Source organism: Fringilla coelebs (genome assembly GCF_963513975.1).
Source record: "Fringilla coelebs genome assembly, chromosome: 27".
Lineage (NCBI taxonomy): Eukaryota > Metazoa > Chordata > Aves > Passeriformes > Fringillidae > Fringilla > Fringilla coelebs.
Genome location: NC_140053.1, coordinates 4,385,903 through 4,404,949, shown reverse-complemented (window position 1 = coordinate 4,404,949; position 19,047 = coordinate 4,385,903). Strand labels below are relative to the sequence as shown.

At 47.4% G+C, this 19,047-nt stretch overlaps 1 protein-coding gene across 3 annotated transcripts in view; it reads left to right on the top strand.

The window, feature by feature from the left end:
• Positions 1-19,047, top strand: part of NSF (N-ethylmaleimide sensitive factor, vesicle fusing ATPase) — a 77,428-nt gene that overhangs the window by 39,183 nt on the left and 19,198 nt on the right. For all 3 annotated transcript variants that reach the window (XM_084222280.1, XM_084222281.1, XM_084222279.1), the window contains exons 9-13: positions 8,748-8,947; positions 12,060-12,225; positions 12,660-12,734; positions 14,895-15,082; positions 18,344-18,439. In XM_084222280.1, coding sequence (XP_084078406.1) covers positions 8,748-8,947; positions 12,060-12,225; positions 12,660-12,734; positions 14,895-15,082; positions 18,344-18,439 — 725 coding nt within the window. The remainder of the gene's footprint in view (positions 1-8,747; positions 8,948-12,059; positions 12,226-12,659; positions 12,735-14,894; positions 15,083-18,343; positions 18,440-19,047) is intronic.

Genomic DNA, 19,047 nt, shown 5'->3' with positions numbered 1-19,047 from the left:
TGAGGAAGGAGCTTCACACCTTGGGGCGCTGGTGGAGGGAGTTACCAGGCAGTTCTCCCTGAGGGATAGCCCTTCACTGCCCTGTTTCCAGGGAATCCTGCCCCTTTCCAAGCCCTTCCAGATGTCTGTGCCAGCTCAGAGTAAGGCTGTGTCACTCTGTGCTGAAGGGAGTCTGCCTTTGGTTGCTCTCTGCTGCATCCTCTTGCCCCAGCTGAAGCTCCTCTGTTTATTTGACAAATATTGTGTTTTCTTCTCATCCATGGTAGATGCTGGTTTTCTGCTGAGGCTTTAAACCCAGCTCATTCAGCAGCTTGTGCTCTTGCCTAGAACACTTTTCTCTCCCCTTGTTATTTTTTCTTTCCCCCTGACTCCAACAGATATTTATTCACTTGGAACAATGTTTTTGATATTTGGTGCCTGGAGCTGTAACTTGCAACAAGTCCCTTCTCAGACTTAAAAACAAAACACTTGTGCTGACCCTCTTTTCCTTATTTAAGAACACTCTGGTGTCCCCAAGCTTTGAAACAGAGTCTGGACTTGCAGCAGGGAAGGGATTTCTCTGACTCCTGTGGCACATTAATTGTTGTAGAGGCCTCAAAGAACAAATTCTGCATGGACATGTCGCTTAATAACAGGTAGAGAAATGTTTGGTGTTACACATTCCTTCTAAGAGACTGAAATGGAGCCCAAATTTCCCATCCTCTCCTGCTGCCATAAATAAACTAAATCAGACTTTTGGAAGGTGGCTTCTGTTTCCTGGGAACCATCTTAACCTGTGCTCTTGGCCTGCCCTCTTGGGATCACTTGGTCTCAGAGCTCTGTAGGTTTGAAGTCCAGCTCATGGTAGAGAAGTGAAGTATCTTGGACACAAGGGGAACATTGAAATGAGCAGACACTCAGATTATTTTCTTCCTCAGATTCTGTCTGAAGTGGAGGCTTGTCTGTTAAGCTGCCTTAAAAATTAATGCATTAATGTTCTCAAAGTACTCAGATACTGTAAGAGAAGAATAATGATGGAAAGGTTCTCACCCAGCTATTCTGAAAATAGGGTAATTTTAATGAAAAATCAGTGTCAGGCTCATCTAACCTCAGCTGGGGTGCTGGGAATGCCAGGCCCTGCTGGGCAGCTCTCAGCCTTTGCATCCAGCCTGGTCCTTCTCTCCAGCATTCTCCAGGGCAGCTCTGGGATCCTGAGGCCATTTCTATAACCTCTACATCACCCATCATCATTTCTGCTGCCTTCCCTGCTCAGGACTGTGGTGCCCAACCCAAACCATGGATCCATTCTGCATCAGCAGGTCCTGGCTGTGCCTCTCTGTCTGGGCTGAGCAGAATCCTCACTGGGATGATTTTTTTTGTTTTGTTTTGTTTTGCAGCATGAAATTCATTATTCCTCTACATTTAGAAACTCGTGCATCAGGTTACATGGATTTCAGATGAATTTAATCCTGCCTGTCTGTGTGTTTGTAGCTCTTGGCTTTGCAGTGTGCAGATTTAATTGGAGCATTCTGTTCTGTTCCATCTCCCAGGCACCACATGCCACTAAATTCAGGAAGGATCATTTCTCACTGTGCTTTAAAGTTTGTGGGGTTTAATCTACTTTTCATCCACCTCTAACTTCATTCAGCCTGTGCTTTTCCTGCATGTCTAGGAGGGTGTCTAACAGGTATTTATATCTTCAGAGAAGTCTACATGTCCTTCTCTTGCTTTCTTTGTTTCCTCAAACCCTCTGTGTGGGGACCCCCATGTTTTCCTGGAGGGAATTTGTCTCAGACTGGCCTAATAAAGTTGTTCTGGCTACTTCTTGTAGTCTTGTTTTCTTCTACCCATTTAAAAAGACATTATCTCAGAATTTTCCAGCCATCAGGTTAGTGCTAGGTCTGTACAACACAACCAGGAAACATCTGAGGTTGAAGGGACCTCTCAATTAAGTCCAACCCCAGAGTTCTCTCCCTTTTCCCTTTACAACACCAGGGATGACATTCACCATCTCCCCCCTGGTTTCTCACCCACCCTGTTCAGGTTCTCACTGCCTTTGAGATGATTTCACCCACTCTGAGCTCCCTTGGGTGAAGTTCATGTCCAAGGGATCTGCCAGTATCCAACAGTTGTGGGTGGGCTCTTGTGTCCCTTGTTCTTTTTCTGCTTCTGTTGCCTGTTCCTACCCATTTGTCACTTTTATTAATATCAGCTGTCACAGAAAATGTCAACTCTTCACTGGTGTAAATAAGTATTTAACAGCTTGAACTCAGCATTTGCTGTTAACTCTTCTTCCTTGCTGAGAATGGACCAGTGCTTTCCTGCTCTTGTCCTCCTAAAGGGATTTAACCTGAAGTGCTCTGCTCACCCTGAGGCACCTGGGTCCAGCCAGGCTGGGCCTGGGCACTGAATTCCTTTAGGGAGAGCAGTGAGGAAGCCCCTGACATCTGTCACTTGCCTGCCCTTCTGAGAAGCAGAGATTGACTTTGGGATCCCCCAGGGATGGGGAGGAAAGTGAAGGAGCTGAATGAATCAGAATTCCTAGTGTAATTTGTTCATTGCTGGGTTGCTGGATGCAGTGCAACTGGAAAACTTTGGAGGAGGGCATCAGGGTGGGGGGCAGGAAAGCCTCTGGGCACAGAGTGAGCTGAGCTGAAGGACTTCAGTCCTGGGAGGGGTATGAGAGAGGGGCCTTCCAAATTCTGCACACTCACCAAAGGAAATGATTCCTTTTTAACACAGGAATGTGGAAATGGGAATGTGGCAGATGGTTTGGAGGGAGGGGAAGGGGCTTTCCACCAAACCTGCAGCAAGGAATTTCTGCATGGATGGCCAGAGCCATCAGTGGGTTCTGGGAGGGCTTTGCTCCTGCTCCAGGTGGCTGCAGGGGTGTTGGTTGGTATCACCATGGTCTGGCACCCCCAGTTTGTCTCCAGCTGGGAGCCCTGGGCTGTCCCTGTGCCCCCAGGGTGTCTGTGTGTGTTCACAAGGCAGAAGTGTTCAGCAGCATTCCCAAATCCCAGTGCTGGCTTTCTGAGCAGGTGGGAATGACCCAGCTCCATCCCAGGGAATGCTGGTGGGATCTGTGCTGCTGGCTTCCAGGTGGGATGGGGCTCTGAACATCCTGGCTGTGCTCAGCTTCCCACAGAACCTGCCTCTGGAATTGGGCATCTTTCTGCAGCTCTCTTAAGAGACATTTACTCTTTGCTACTGTGCTGACTTTCCCCTTAGTGCTTGGTTTTCTTTGTTTATACTCTTACCAAAATCCCTTTTCCTGAGTGTCCTGATGCTGTTTCTGTAGCCAGAGGCATTCTGTTGGAAGTGTCTCTCTGAGATGCTGATTTATTTTCATTTCTAGCATATTCCCTCTGAAATGGATAAATGCCCTTGTCATAAATCTCATTATTGCCTCCTGATAGATGTGTGCACTGAGCTCCTCAGAGCCACTGGGATGTGCTGGGGAATCACTTCCCAAAGCTCCATGGAGAACTTCACTTTGTCTTCTCTTTCCACTGGCAAAGGATTTGATAAATCAAAACTCTGGCCATTGAGAATATAAAAATCCTGGTGCAGGTGTGGCCCTTTCCCTGCCCCAGCTTTGAATTCAAATCAGACACTCTGGGCTTGCAGCATGAGAGGAGAGGGAAATTCCACCCAGCTCTGCTTTTAGGGAAATTTTGCCTGTGTGGCAGGTGAAGCCTGGGAACCCTGAACTTCCTGTAACCTGCCCCAAGATGAATGTGCAGAGATAAAAATCTCCCTGCTGTGCTGGGGCCTTCCCATCCATGCAGGTTCCTGGTGGTGCATCTGAGTGATCCAATCACAGCAGAATGCTTTGATTTTAATTAAAAGGGGAATTACACTCCCAAGTAGAAAATCCCTGTTATACTAAATCAGTTCTTCTGATCTCTCCAATAAATTGAAGAGGGAGAATTGAACAAATAAACTTTATCTTGTCTTTGGGCAGGTGATGTTCTTGATCAAAACAGAGCTTGACTTCCATTGGTAGCACCAGTAACTCTCCCATTCTCAGCAGTTTTTATGAATTTTCCCATATTTGAGTTGCTGTTAATGTCCCTATTCAGCCTCGAACTGTCATTGAATGGCAGAATTTAAGGATCAGGTTACAGCAATGACCTTTTTTTTGGAGCTCATCAAATGATGAGCTGAACTGGTTGGAGATGTCTGCACAGCTGTAATTTGTGTTTAGAAAGATTCTCATAATAGTATTGACATTTGGGCCACATTGGTGAAATCAGCAGAGGGGAGATAAACTTAATCAAAATTCCTGTGTGGTGCAGAGGATCCCACTGTGATTTGAGAGGTAACATTTGGGATTTGTCATCACCTGTCTATTTTAATCAAGTCCTGCTTGTCCTTAAAACTTTGATTTTAGCCAGGTGAACGTGGCTGTAAAGGGAAATGTCTGCTGGAGTTGCTTGTGGCAGTTTTATTTGAAGAGGAACTAATTGCTTTGGGGTCTGGAATGTTCTGTCATCTGACTTCAATTTTATTGAATTAAAAATTCAATAAAGTTGAATTTTTAAGCATTTCTGCCCTCATTTGGGGTTTTTCAAAAGGTTGGGGATATTTGGGATGATTTCACTGTGGAGTCATAGATTTTTTACCTCTGGGAGAGGAAAACCCAAAGCTCCAACCCTCAGGGTGAGGGTGATGATCTGAATTTTATGTTCCTTTTATTAATTTAATGTTGAACCCTTGCAAATGGTCTCCAGAAAGTTGAATTTTTGACCATTTCCAACCTCATTTGGGGTTTTCCAGGGTGTTTGGGGTTGGATATTTGGGAATTTCACTGTGGATTTTTTTACCCTTTGGGGGAAGAAGGAAAGGGGCTCGGTGTGGAGTTTATGTTCCTTTTATTGACTTAATCTTGAAGTGCTGTGGGAAGTTGAGTTTTTATCCATTTCCAACCTCATTTGGGATTTTCCAGAAGGTTTGGGGTTGGATTTGGGATGATTCTGCTGTGGGGCCATGGATTTTTTGCCTTCCTGAGTGTGGGATTTGGGGAATAAAACCCAAGGGAAGGTGCTCAGTGTGGATTTTATGTTTCTTTTATTGAATTAATCTTGAATTGCTGGGCACTGCCCAGACTCCCCAGGGAATGGGCACAGCCCCAAGGCTGCCAGAGCTCCAGGAGCCTTTGGACAGCCCTGCAGGGATGCCCAGGCTGGAATTTTGGGGTGTCTGTGCAGGGCTGAGACTGGATGATCCTTGGGGTTCCCTTCCCACTCAGAGGACTCCAGGATTCCTTTCCTTTTCCCTTGAACAGGAAGAAGGGGAACATTCTGGGAGGTTTCTAAGCAGATTCGTCCAAGCCAGTTTGTGTTTTGTGTTCCAGTCTCCCTGGAGATGAGATTTTTGGGTGTGGGGTGTCCAGCAGAGCCCTGTGCTGTGGCCAAGGCAGCACAGAGGGGATTGTTTGTGCTTCTCTGGAAATTCAGATTTTTGGGCTGTGAAAGAGAAGCTTTTGGGGGGTAAAACTCAGTTGTATTTCTTCTAGGAGAGAGTTTGGGAGCTGCAGAAATCCCAGAATCATTAAGATTGGAAAAGACTTCCAAGACCATGGAGTTCAGCCTGTGCCTGATCCCTTCCTTGTCACCAGCCCACAGCACAGAGTGCCACATTCCTTGGACAAGGGCATTCCTGGGACACCTCCAGGGATGGGGGAGCCCCTTCCAAGCCCTGAGCAGCCTTTCCATGGGGAAATTCCTGCTGTGCCCACCCTGAGCCTGCCCTGGCCCAGCCTGGGGCCGTTCCCTCTGCTCCTGTCCCTGTTCCCTGGAGCACAGCCCGACCCCCCGGCTGTGCCCTCCTGGCAGGAGCTGTGCAGAGCCACAAGGGCCCCCTGAGCCTCCTCTGCTCCAGGCTGAGCCCCTGCCCAGCTCCCTCAGACACTTCTCCCAGGGCTCAGAAGAAAACCAGAGGAGCTGAGCAGCCCAGACTGTCGGTGTTTATTTATTGTGGGCACCCTGCACAGCCGCTCCCTGCAGCGCCATGGGTCTGCCTGGCTGGGCTGGGGGCAGAGCCCGGACTGCCAGAGCCCTTGGGGGACTCTGTGTGCCCTGGGTGGCCTCTGTGCCTTTGGTGGCCTCTGTGTGCCTTTGGTGGCCTCTGTACCTCCTTGGTGGCCTCTGTAGCTCCTTGGTGGCATCTGTGTGCCTTTGGTGGCCTCTGTAGCCCTTTGGTGGCATCTGTGTGCCTTTGGTGGCCTCTGTGTGCCCTTGGTGGCCTCTGTAGCTCTTTGGTGGCCTCTGTGTGCCCTTGGTGGCCTCTGTGTGCCCTTGGTGGCCTCTGTAGCTCTTTGGTGGCCTCTGTGTGCCTTTGGTGGCCTCTGTGTGCCCTTGGTGGCCTCTGTAGCCCTTTAGTGGCCTCTGTGTGCCTTTAGTGGCCTCTCTGTGCCTTTGGTGACCTCTGTAGCCCTTTAATGGCCTCTGTGTGCCTTTAATGGCCTCTGTGTGCCTTTGGTGGCCTCTGTACCTCCTTGGTGGCCTCTGTAGCCCTTTGGTGGCCTCTGTGTGCCCTTGGTGGCCTCTGTGTGCCTTTGGTGGCCTCTGTAGCTCCTTGGTGGCCTCTGTAGCTCCTTGGTGGCCTCTGTGTGCCTTTGGTGGCCTCTGTACCTCCTTGGTGGCCTCTGTAGCCCTTTAATGGCCTCTGTGTGCCTTTGGTGGCCTCTGTAGCCCTTTGGTGGCCTCTGTATGCCTTTAGTGGCCTCTGTGTGCCTTGGGTGGCCTCTGTAGCCCTTTAATGGCCTCTGTGTGCCTTGGGTGGCCTCTGTAGCCCTTTGGTGGCCTCTGTGTGCCCTTGGTGGCCTCTGTAGCCCTTTGGTGGCCTCTGTAGCCCTTTGGTGGCCTCTGTGTGCCTTTGGTGGCCTGTGCTGCAGCCCAGGAGCTGCTGGAGCATTGCTGTGCTGGGATTTCCCTGCAGACATCCATCACTTGTCAGCACCACCCTGGCTGGTGCAGTTTGGTTACAGAGTTCCCCCATGAACAATGCCCTCATGACAGGGATCTGACAGGAAGAGCTCTTAATTTATCTGTGCCTCACTCCCTCCCCTGTGAGATTTGTCTTCACTCCAGTTTATGTTGTTTATGCTTTTGACTTGCAGATGCCTCAGTGCTGACTCATGAGTTCAGCTCTGGATTTCTGTAGTGAATTTTTTATCTGCAGAGAAGCCCAGCAGGATTTATTTTCCCTCTCAGCTTTATTGCTGGGCTTAGCCAGTGCAGCACTGCTGCTCTCTGGGCTTTGGGAGGATCAGCTGCTCCTCAGGGCAGTGTCCTGGATCCTCACTGCAGTCAATGAACCAGAGAGAGAGGGAAGAGAGCCTGTGGGGTCACAGGAACTGAGGAATATTGAGCAGTTGTTCAGACTGAAATCAGTTCTTTATTGCCACAGCCTCCAGGAGTAAGTGAAATCCCAGCAGAGTGTTGGGAAGGTGAGGAGGGGGAAGTGTTTGTCCTTTCCAGGCAGAATTGCCCTGAGGGCTCTGTGGGATGGGGTGGGGTTGCCATGGAGCTGAGACAAGCCAGACACCAGGAGGAAAGTCATCCTGAGGGGTGACAGACAACTCCACGTGCTCAGGCTCCTTCAGCCCGGCAGAAACTGAGCTCAGGTCCCCTCAGTCTGAGCTTGGGGCCATCAGTTTGCCGCTTTTTGTTGAATTTGATTTTAATGTGCATCCTGAGCACTGCAGGGCTCTTGTTGGGTGGGTTGCACTCTTAAAGAAGTCAACCCACAAGAATGGAGTAAAAACTAGATTTTCATATAGTCATTAAAAAATGGAAAACCCTTTGAGCTCCACCATTCCTCAGCCCTCCTGAGGCCACCAGGGACCCCTGTCCCCTCTCTCCTCTGAGGCTCTCCCCAAGCATCAGGCTCAGGGTTCAGAACCTGGTGCTGCTGCACCATCTCCTCCTGCAGGGTTTCCAGCAGCAGCTTCCAGGCCCAAGGTTTGGTCTGTGCAGTTAAAGGAACCAAACAAACCTGGCTGTGGGCAGGGGCTGGTCCCACAACCTCTCTTGGCACAGTGTGGGGCAGGGCAGGGGTACCTGGGGCACAAGGGCGTTCAGAGACAGCACAGGGATGAAACTTGTGGGGCTCACCAGCTGGATAACCACAGATCCTACAGGGAAACTCTTCTTGTTCACCCTGCAGCCCTCCCAGGAGCTGTGAGCACACCTGGCACACCTCTGCCTCTCACTGCCTGGGATGTTCATACAGTAGAACCAATCTATCCCTTAACTTTTATCTCTAGCCTATCATAACCACTATCATTGCCATATTCATGTCACTGCTCTCCAGTCACTCACAGTCAGTACATTACAGTTTAAGCCAGAAGTTGTTTTTCAGTTCTCTTGCAGTGGAAAATTCTGAGACCTTTTTTCTACTTGCCACATTGGCAGGCTTTGTTTGCCTGTGCCATCTTTCTGCTTGGTAAAAACATCTTCTTGTTTGGGGTGGGTTTATGCTTTGCTCTAAGTCATAAAAACCCCTTCTAACTAACACACCCTTTGCCTCTTTGGTTACCCAGTAAGACTGGCTCAGCAATTCTTTTTTTCTAAATCAAAACTTGCTTCCATCTTTATTCCTTCTTCAGATTCTACATTCAAAAATCTTTCTGCTAAGCACACGTATCTGTGAGACTCTTGTCAAACTTTCATCCTTCCCAACACCCTACTTCATTCTTTAGCTCCTCCAGTCCCTGTTGTAGGCCAGCCTTGTCAAGCATCCCTTCCCTGTCCCTGCAGGCTGCAAGCACGTGAAGGGGATCCTGCTCTACGGGCCCCCGGGCTGCGGGAAGACGCTGATGGCGCGGCAGATCGGCAAGATGCTCAATGCCAGGGAGCCCAAGGTGGTCAACGGGCCCGAGATCCTCAACAAATACGTGGGGGAGTCTGAGGCCAACATCAGGAAGCTGTTTGCTGATGCAGAGGAGGAGCAGAGGAGGGTAAGGACACACAGGAGTGGGGCTGGTGGCAATGAGACCACTGTGGTCTTTGTGGGGGTCCCCAGGACGAGGGAAGAGATGAATCTGACTCCATGTTCTCAGAAGGCTGATATATTCTATTATAAAATATATTCTATTATAAAATATATTCTATTATAAAATATATTCTATTATAAAATCTATTCTATTCTATTCTATTCTATTCTATTATCATCATAGTATATAATAGTATATTCTATTCTATTCTATTATCATAGTATATAATAGTATAGTATATTATATTATAGTATATCATATAATAGTATATTATGTCATATTATATTATAGTATATCATATAATAGTATATTATGTCATATTATATTATAGTATATTATATATTCATATCATACCTTATTATATTATATTATGTCATATTATATATTATATTATGTCATATTATATATATTATGTCATATTATATATATTATGTCATTCTATTCTATTATATATTATAGTATATTATAGTATATTATATATTCATATCATATAATATCATACCTTATCATATCTTATCATACTATATGATATCCTATTATTTTATTATACCATATCATATTATACCATACCATATTATAGTATATAATATCATATCAATCACATTAAATATACTAAAGAAATAGAGAAAGGATGCAGCTAGAATGCTTAACAAGAATGATAATAAAAACTGGTGCCTGACTCCTCAGAGTGCCACACAGCTGATGGTGATTGGTCATTAAGGAAAAACAAGTCACATGGAACCAATCAAACATGCACCTGTTGGTAAACAATCTCTAAACCACGTTCCAGAGCAGCAAAACTGGGAGAAGCTGAGGCTTCTCAGTTTCCCAGGAGAAAAAATCCTGGCAAAGGGATTTTTCATAAAATATGACAGTGACAGACCAGGAGAGACTGGAAAGGGTCTGGAATCTCAAAATTACTGCTTGCATTAAAGGCAGAGTGCTTGGAACCCTGGTTACTGAGAGTTTGAGACTTTCTGTACTGACAGGCACTGACTCCCAAGAGAGCACTGCATTGACCTGAGGCTGTGCAGAAAGCTTCTAAAATTGAATTATAAAACTGAGATTACAGATGTGTAGTTCAAATAGAAGTGTGCAATATCACTGTCATGGTTTGATGCTGGTGCAATGCCTGTGCCCCCATGAAAATATATTCTCCCCAGTGTCTGCTGTGAGATGTGACCAGAAATAGAGCAAAGCAGGCTCCAGCTTAGGAATAAAGGAGAAAATTTTATTACCCTACAATATGTAAAAAGGGACACACAGAACTCAGAATGAAAACCTTCCAAAACATTCCTCCTCCCCTCACCCAGTTTCCACCTCAAGCAAAACCTTAGATTCTCAATCAAGTTACCACCCCTCAGATAATAGTAGAAAACTTAAGAGTTCAAGGTTTTAGAATATAGTAATATATATATATATATATATATATATATATATATATATATATATATATAAAACAACATAGAGGTTTTGGAGAGAACGAATGGATGAGAATAATGTCTTGAAACTAGACATCTTTGAAACTGGAAGTGAAGATAAAGATTCTGTTTTTTTCCAGTGATGTTTTTTATCCTTTGCTTTAGCTGGCGTTCAAAACCCCAATCTTTAGTTTCAGGGTGTAAGTACTTCTTTCATGTGTGCTATGCTAATTTTTCTCTGCTGTGGATCACTTGATCTTGATAGATTTTTCTGATAAAGAAAATCAAATGTCAGGCTAGTCACAGTTAAATACAGGGAAGTCTTTTTAGAAGTCATTAGCAAATGATCCCTTAATTTTATTCAGCTCACAAGACACAGATTTTGGTGGTGACTTGAAATAATTTCATTTCTTCAGCAAAAGGTTTATTAGTCAGTCAATCAGCTCTGTGTGGTAACACAGCCACATGAGCAATCTCCTGCTCCCTGGTGGCTGCAGCATCTCTGGGAGCTGCTTTCCCTTGGCAATGGCACACCTGTTAAAATCCACTCAATATTGGCTGCAGGGGCTGGGCCTGATGACAGCTGGGAGATTAAAAAGGTCTCCCAAAGGTTGGCATTGTGCTGCCTGTGTCTGGGGCAGATTGCCAGGGCCAGCACATGCACCCAGTGATAACACGGTCTGCACTGGCCACAAAAGATGTTTTAGAGGTGGGATTTGAAGGGAAGGAGCTTCATAATGCAGTCACAAAAAGTGTCCTGTTCTCTTACCAGCTGCAACTGCCTCACCCCTGAGTGACCCTGGAAATGGCAGTGCTGGGGCTGACTGGGCTCCTTAAAAACATTATCAACAAAGCTGCTCTGGCACCAGCCTGGGGTGTTCCCCCCTGGTGCATCTCTCCCTCCACAGACAAGCCCTGTTCCCTGTCCCTGGTACCTGTCCCTTTCCTGGGTGTTGAGTGCTGGGACCCTTTGAGCTTTGGCCTTTGCTTGGCTTGCTCAGCCTTGTGCTCTTCCTTAAAACCTGGGCAGGTGCAAAATTCTGAGTTTGGGCAGAGCCCCCTGAGCTCCCTGATGTGGAGATGGGCAGGTTGTTCCCCTGGAGAGGAGTAACACAGGTGTGATACTGAGCACACAGGGAGTCTCAGTGCTGTGTCTGTCCCATTCACATTTTCTGAAAAATCCCTTCTCCCAGGATCTTTCTCCTGGGAAGCTGAGAAACCTCAGAGAAAAATGAAAACAATAATGATCTAATTTGCTTCTCCTGTGTTGTGCTCATGTGGAATGTGTTTGGAGATTGTTCACCCACAGGTGATTGTTCCATTGCATTCTGCTGTGAGTTGTTTTCACTCTTTGGCCAATCTGGGCCAAGCTGTGTCAGGGCTCTGGAGAGAGTCCCAGGTTTTCATTATTATCTTTTTAACATTCTGTAAGTGTTCTTTCTGTATTCTTTAGTATAGTTTGTTACAGCATTCTTTGCTATAATATAGTATCATGAAATAATAAATTAGCCTTCTGAGAACATGGAGTCAGATCCATCATTCCTTCCTGCCATGAGGGTCCCTGCAAATACAATATCTGTCTGTGTGGCTGAGCTTGGTGTTGATTTTGGATTGCTCCCAGCAATCTGGTGACACTCCTGTCCTCTCTCCCACAGCTTGGAGCCAACAGTGGGGTGCACATCATCATTTTTGATGAGATTGATGCCATCTGCAAGCAGAGGGGCAGCATGGCTGGCAGCACGGGCGTGCACGACACCGTGGTGAACCAGCTGCTCTCCAAAATCGATGGTGTGGAGCAGCTCAACAACATCCTGGTCATTGGTAGGTGGGGCTGCCTTGCCCTGTCCTGAGGGCTGGGGTTTTGGTCAGCTCAGGTGCCATGGCTGCTCTGCAGCAGCATCAGCAGCAGCTTCAAAGAGAGGTGCTGCTGTGGTTGGCAGATATTGCTGCTTTCAGCAATTTCCTTCTTTAGTTTTTGCTAAGGAGGGTTTCATAGTTTAGGGAACTTGCAAGGACTGATAGAATTGATGTGTCAGCCTGTGGGCTGCTCCTGCTGCAGGAGCCCAAGGAAGGGCAGATAGAGCCACAAGCACAGGTTTGGTCCCTGTTGCCCTGACTCTCCCTGAGCATTTCCCAGCATTCCAGAAGATGAGTGCCTTCTGTCTGTTTTCTTGGGACTCTTTGGGTGTCTCCCTAGCTCTATGGGCTGTACCAGGGGCTCAGGTAACAGTGTTTTGTTTTACCTTTGACTCCAGGGATGACCAACAGACCTGACCTGATTGATGAGGCCCTGCTGAGGCCGGGGAGGCTGGAGGTGAAGATGGAGATTGGTAAGCACCCTGCAGAGCCCAATTCCTCAGCTCCATGGACCCACAGCAGCAAAGCAAATACAGATCCTAATGTGAGCAATCCCCAGCATGGTTCAGGTGCTGAACTTCCTGCAGCTCCCTCCAGAACATCAATTAAAACAGACCAATAAAGCACCACTTTGGACTTCCCTGATAAACCTGATCTGAGTTTCTGCCCAGCAGGGATGGGCAGGCAGGACCCTGAATATTTGTGTGGATGAAAGGAGGCAAATAATGGTACAGGTCATTCCTGGGGGGAAATTGCAGGAAGGCCAGGCAAGAGCACTGGGGGAACTAAAAGTGGGCCAAGAGCTTGGTTTGCCATTTCATCTGGCAGCTCAAAAAGCAGCTGTCTGTCAGTAGCTAGAAAGGGACCTTTGTAACTGTGCACACCCAGAGCAGGGTAAATTAGGGAGTATCTGATCAGGTAGGCTTTATTAAGAAAATAAGCCCAGATCAGCTTAGATTCATGAGAACAAATCACTGGTTTTGCATTGAGATCAGAATTTGGTCAGCGAAGGTTGTGGTGGAGCCTAAAGAGTGCCTGGCCTGGGGTTCAGTGCTGAGGTGACAATTCCCTGAAGAAAGATGGAGTGGAGAACAGCCTGGGACTGGTGGAAAGCTCAGTGATCCTGGAGTAAATTGTCAGGTGACAAGGACTGAATGCTCCTGGGTACTGTGCACGTTGTAAAATGTCTTTTCACATCCCCTCAGCACAAACTCTGATCAGTGCAAATACCAGATCCTTGGGGCTGAGCTGGAGGGGGCTGAGCACAGAGGGGCTCAGGGTGATGAGCCAGACTGAGAGGTTACACTTCTAAGAGAAGAATCTTCTGGATCACCCTTTGTGTGCTTCAGAAATTACTTGCTAAGGTGCAGGCTGGGAAATGATCACCTCAGCTGATGAAAAGGAACATTTTATAGGAATGAAATGGGCCATGTGAAGAGGCTCTGGATTTTAGGAGAGTAAACTTACAGCTGATTCAGTAATTAGTGGATGTGACCCCCTGGGAAAGGGCACTCAGGGACAGAGGAGCAGAACAGATTTTACCAGAGTCTGTGGTGACAGGGCAAGGAGCAGAGACCTTTAATGGACAGAGGACAGGGTCAGATGGGATATAAGGAAGAAATCTGTCATGGACAGGGTGGGCAGGCCCTGGCACAGGGTGCCCAGAGCAGCTGGGGCTGCCCCTGGATCCCTGGCAGTGCCCAAGGCCAGGCTGGACACTGGGGCTGGAGCAGCCTGGGACAGTGGGAGGTGTCCCTGGGACAGTGGGAGGTGTCCCTGCCATGGCAGGGGTGGCACTGGGTGGGTTTAAGGTTCCTTTCCCACCCAAACCATTCTGTGGTAATTGCAAGGTGGGAGCTGGATTGGGGGATGCCAGGGGACTGACCAGATTGACATTCCTGGTGTGGAAATCTGAGAGCAACCAACTTGGAGGAGCCCTGAGGAAAGACACTCAACCTTGTGCTGCTGTCCCTGGTTTGGGGGTAACACTGTTCAGTTCAGCAGTTAATGTAATTGAATGTTTTCAGTGGGAAGCACCATCCAACCCCCTCATTGTGAGGAAGCTGCTGGTGGTGAGAAGGGGCCTTGGAAGGAGGGGACACTGTCTGGGATTTTCAGGGTCCCCAGATGAGGGGGACCCTGAAAAATAATATAATAATATAAAATATAATAATCATATAATAATATAAAATATTATAATAATATAAAATAATATAATTTTATACTATTATATGATATTAAAGAATACTGTACTAAACAATACTAAAGAATAGAGAAAGGATACAGACAGAAGGCTTAACAAGATAATAATGAAAAATTTGTGACTCTCTCCAGAGCCTCCACACAGCTGATGGTAATTGGTCATTAAATAGAAACAATTCACATGAAACCAATGAAACAAGGACCAGTTGGTAAACAATGTCCAAACCACATTCCAGAGCAGCAAAACACAGGAGAGGCAAATCAGATAATTATTGTTTTCATTTTCCTCTGAGGCATCTCAGCTTCCCAGGAGCAGAAATCCTGGCAAAAGGATTTTTCAGGAAATGTGCCAGTGCCAGCACTGAGGGGAGGGCTGGGGGATTTGCAGTGCTGTGCTCAGGGGGTTGGCTGTGCTCTCTCCCCCATCCCAGGCCTGCCAGACGAGAAGGGCCGATTCCAGATCCTGCACATCCACACCGTGAGGATGAGGGAGCACCAGCTCCTGGCTGAGGATGTGGACATTGCAGAGCTGGCAGTGGAGACCAAAAACTTCAGTGGTGCTGAGCTGGAAGGTTTGGTTCGAGCTGCTCAGTCCACTGCCATGAACAGACACATTAAGGTCAGTCCTGTCATGTCCTACTGGGGCAAAAATGGGAAAATAATTATGTTTGGAATATGGAATGTTTGCCTCCAAGTGAAAAGGGGCCTATCAGTGTACCTTAGGAGATGAAATTCACCTTTCCCCTGTGCTTTTCTTTCATTCTTCCCTCTCCTACCCTCTAGGTGCCTTTTGCACAGCTTGCTGGGGTGGAAGAGATGATTTTTGAGGATGTTTTGCTAAAAGCTGAAAGTCTTGGGTACAGTTTGTGCAGTGGACCCAGGAGATGAGGTGGGAAATAGAACAGCCATTTCTGGGGAGGCTGTGCTGGAGCCTGAGCAGCTCAATGTGTTGCTAAATGTTCTGTAAGGAGGGGGAGGTTACAATCTCAGAGCTGGTTTGGGGGCATAAAGACAAAGATCACCAGTGGAGATCTGCAGGGGGCATTTGGAAGGATGTCAGTGAATTTTGGGTGTCCTCTGGGAGAGAGAATTCAGACAGGTGAAGGCAGGGATGGGGACTGACCTGACCATCACCTGGGGTCAAGTTCTTGGAGCTGGAATGGTCTGGAAATCCCAGCTCAGTCCTTGTCAGTGAAAAATAGCAAAACAGCAAGGTTAGAATTTACCAGGAGAGGTAAAGAGCAAAAGTGGGGCTGTGATTCCATCATGGATCAAATCCTGCTGTGCTTGGATCGTGCTGGAACCAGGGTGAGGAATGGCAGCAGGGGGTCAGATGTGCAGGAGGGTTTTCTTTGGAAAAATGGTTAAACTGGAATTCCTCAGCCTGGAAAAGCATGGCAAGGGTCATGGAGAGTGTGCTGGGCTCAGGGAGCAGGGGTGGCTCTTCACTGATTCCTCCTGCAAGAGCCAGAAGAGCAGAGGGGATGTGCTTTGTGTGGAGAAGTGTTTCAGCCAGGGAAGGGGTTTGGAGCAGCCTCTGCTCCAAATCCAAATTCAGAGGGCTTTGTACAAAAGCTTCCATTGCAGCTCAGTGCTGACATGGTGATCACCCCACATCCTCTGGCTCATGCAGCCTTCCCAAGTCCCTCTGTTCTCAGGGAACACTTCCCTGCCCTCCCAGTCCCTCTGGCTGGGGGGTCAGTGTGTCTGCAGGAGGGAGCTCAGGGCCATGAAATGTCAGGGCTGGGAAGGCAGATGCAAAGCTCAGTATTCAGTGGTGTTGAAATATGAGATGATGAGGTGGTGAGGAAGGAGCCTGAGGCACAGCCCTGCTCCCTGGCCAGGATTGGGGGCAGCTCCTGCAGGGAGGAGCCATGGACATCAATCCCACAGCACAGGGACTGCAAAAAACTGCTCAGCCTCAAATGTGAGGAGAGCAAATCACACTTTCATTTAAGTGAGAAATCATTTGCTGCTTAGACATTTGTGTCTCCTGGGAGTGCTCCTTCTAAAGGAAAAATTACTCTTCCTGCTAATTAGTCTTGTATAACCATAATACTTGACAAGTTATTGTTTCATATAGCAGAAAACCACAAACATCATCACTTTCTCATTTTCTTGTCCTCTGTCTCAAAAAAAAAAAAAAAATCAGCACTTCTGGATTCTTCCCTTTGCAGGCAAAACATTTTCCTTAAATAATTAATTTTGCTTATAGTTGATGTTTTCTCAGTGCTTGAGTTTTGGGTGAGTTTGGGGAATGTTGGTGTTTTGATCTATTCCCTGTTGTGCCCAGAAATCATGTGGGAGAAGGGGAGATGGCAATGTGCAAATGTGAAAGAGCAGTACCCTCCTCTGGGCTGCTTTGTGATCCACATCTCAGTAATATATGGATGTGTTTTCCACATGGGAAGTGGCCACGTGTTGTTTTGCTTTTCAAACACTTTGACATAGTAATTTTGGGTAATATTCTTTATTCTGAAATTGCTTTTAGCTAAATGATGCAGTAAAATACTTTATTCTTTCCTACAAGTACTGAAAACTTAAAATATACATCACAGGCCTGACCTAGTTTTCAGAAGCACCTGTGAGAAGCAAGAGCACAAATGGAAAATGAAGGGGCATTATCTTCTGAATCATTTAAACTCTTGTGATTATCTCTCAAAGTGTGTGTGTGAGAAATTCAAACATGAGCTCATTAAAGGCTTGGGAGGTAAGAGCCCCCCTGGTTTTAAGTGTACACACAACTTCAGGAATTTATTGAGGGTTTCAGGTACCTTCATCTCCCTCTGCAAAGTAGAAGAGTGATCACCTGTACTAAGGATCCCCTCAGTTGTTTATTTGGTATCTGTGTTTGTGCTTGGTGGCTGTTTTTGGGAGAAGAGACTCTCATTTCAGCCATGCTCTGGCTGCAGGTTTGTCTGGCACAGAGGATTGCCCAGGCTGGGGTCCTGTGGTTGCTCTTTAGGGCTGCATTTGCTGCTCCTCTAGACAAACACCATGTCATTATTTTTATTGTTATTTTTCCTTCCCTTGCTCTGGTGCACTCTGTCCTTACAGGTCCCTGATGGAGGGCAGTGTCTGAGACACATCTCTGAGGGTTAAATGTAGTTTATTTGTCTTATTCCCATTTCCAAAGGGTACCTGTGTAATCCCAGTTAGTTCTGGAAGTTTGAACTGGGCTGAGGTCAGTCCCACACTGGCTCCAGTCTGAGCCTCACTGACTCCTGCTTTGCAGCACAGCAGCAGCAGGGGTGGGCCAGAGCTCCAGCCCTGGGGTGGCTTCTCTGAAATGGGGTCACAGAGCTCCTCTGCACTTCAGCATCACCCAGTGGGGTTGTGAGGGTCCCCAGGATGAGGTGAGAGATGAGAATTGACTCCAAGGCTGATTTATTATGATATGATATGAAAATGATATACTAAAACTATACTAAAGAAAGAGCAAGGAGACAGCAGAAGGCTAGAAAGGAATGGATAACAAAATCTTGTGACTGACCAGAGTCCTGACACAGCTGGACTGGGGTTGGTCATTAAATAAAAACAATTCACATGGAACCAATCAAAGATGTGCCTGTTGTAAGCAACCTCCAGACCACATTCCAAGCAATCAGATAATTATTGTTCACATTTCTGAGGCTTCTCAGCTTCTCAGGAGAAAAATCCTGGCAAAGGGATTTTTCAGAAAATATCATGGTGACACAGTGGGGTGGGACAGCTGCCCTGAGTGGCTCTGTGGGGCTGGGATGTGGCTCCAGGGCTACCCAGCAAATGCCCCCACAGAAGGATTTTTATCACTGACCCATGGGCTGGGGCTGTGGAGGGAGGCTGGGGGGAGCTGGGTGCTGCTGCTGCTGCACCTCAGTGGCCTTTATTGCCTTTCTAGGCCAGCAACAAAGTGGAGGTGGACATGGAGAAGGCAGAGAGCCTGCGAGTGACCAGAGGAGACTTCTTTGCATCCCTGGAGAACGACATCAAACCAGTGAGTGGGCACTGTGGGGCTGCAGGAGCAGCCAGCAGGGCAGTCAGGGGTGGGAGGGACACTTCCTTTGGGGTCACCCAGCAGGGGTGCCCCGTGGGCTGGCATGTCCTGTCTTGTGAAGGTGGGGAGCTCTGAGCTCTCTCTGTGTGCCTGTTGCTGCCCAGAGAGTCATAAAGAGACCCAGAACAGATAAAGAACAGCTGGGGGTTTCTTCTCCTTGTCACAGCTTTCCCTTTTAGGCCACTTCAGTTCCTGGGGGCATAAAGAGAAAGGTCACCAGTGGAGATCTGCAGGGGGCATTTGGGAGGATGTCAGTGCACAGGATCCCAGTGAATTTTGGGTGTCCTCTGGGAGAGAGAATTCAGACAGGTGGAGGCAGGGATGGGGACTGACCTGACCATCGCCTGGGGTCAGGTTCTTGGAGCTGGAATGACAGCTTTACCCTGGGCTGTAGGAGGAGGTTTAAGCCTTGTTTCTGAGAATTGTCTCCACACAGTGTGGAGTCAGAACTGGCAACTTGCACTGACTAGAACTGCTTGTGAGGGCCTATGAAAAGATGATTCTGAACATGCCTGGTCTCCACCTGTGTTCAGCCCTCTGAGCTGGAA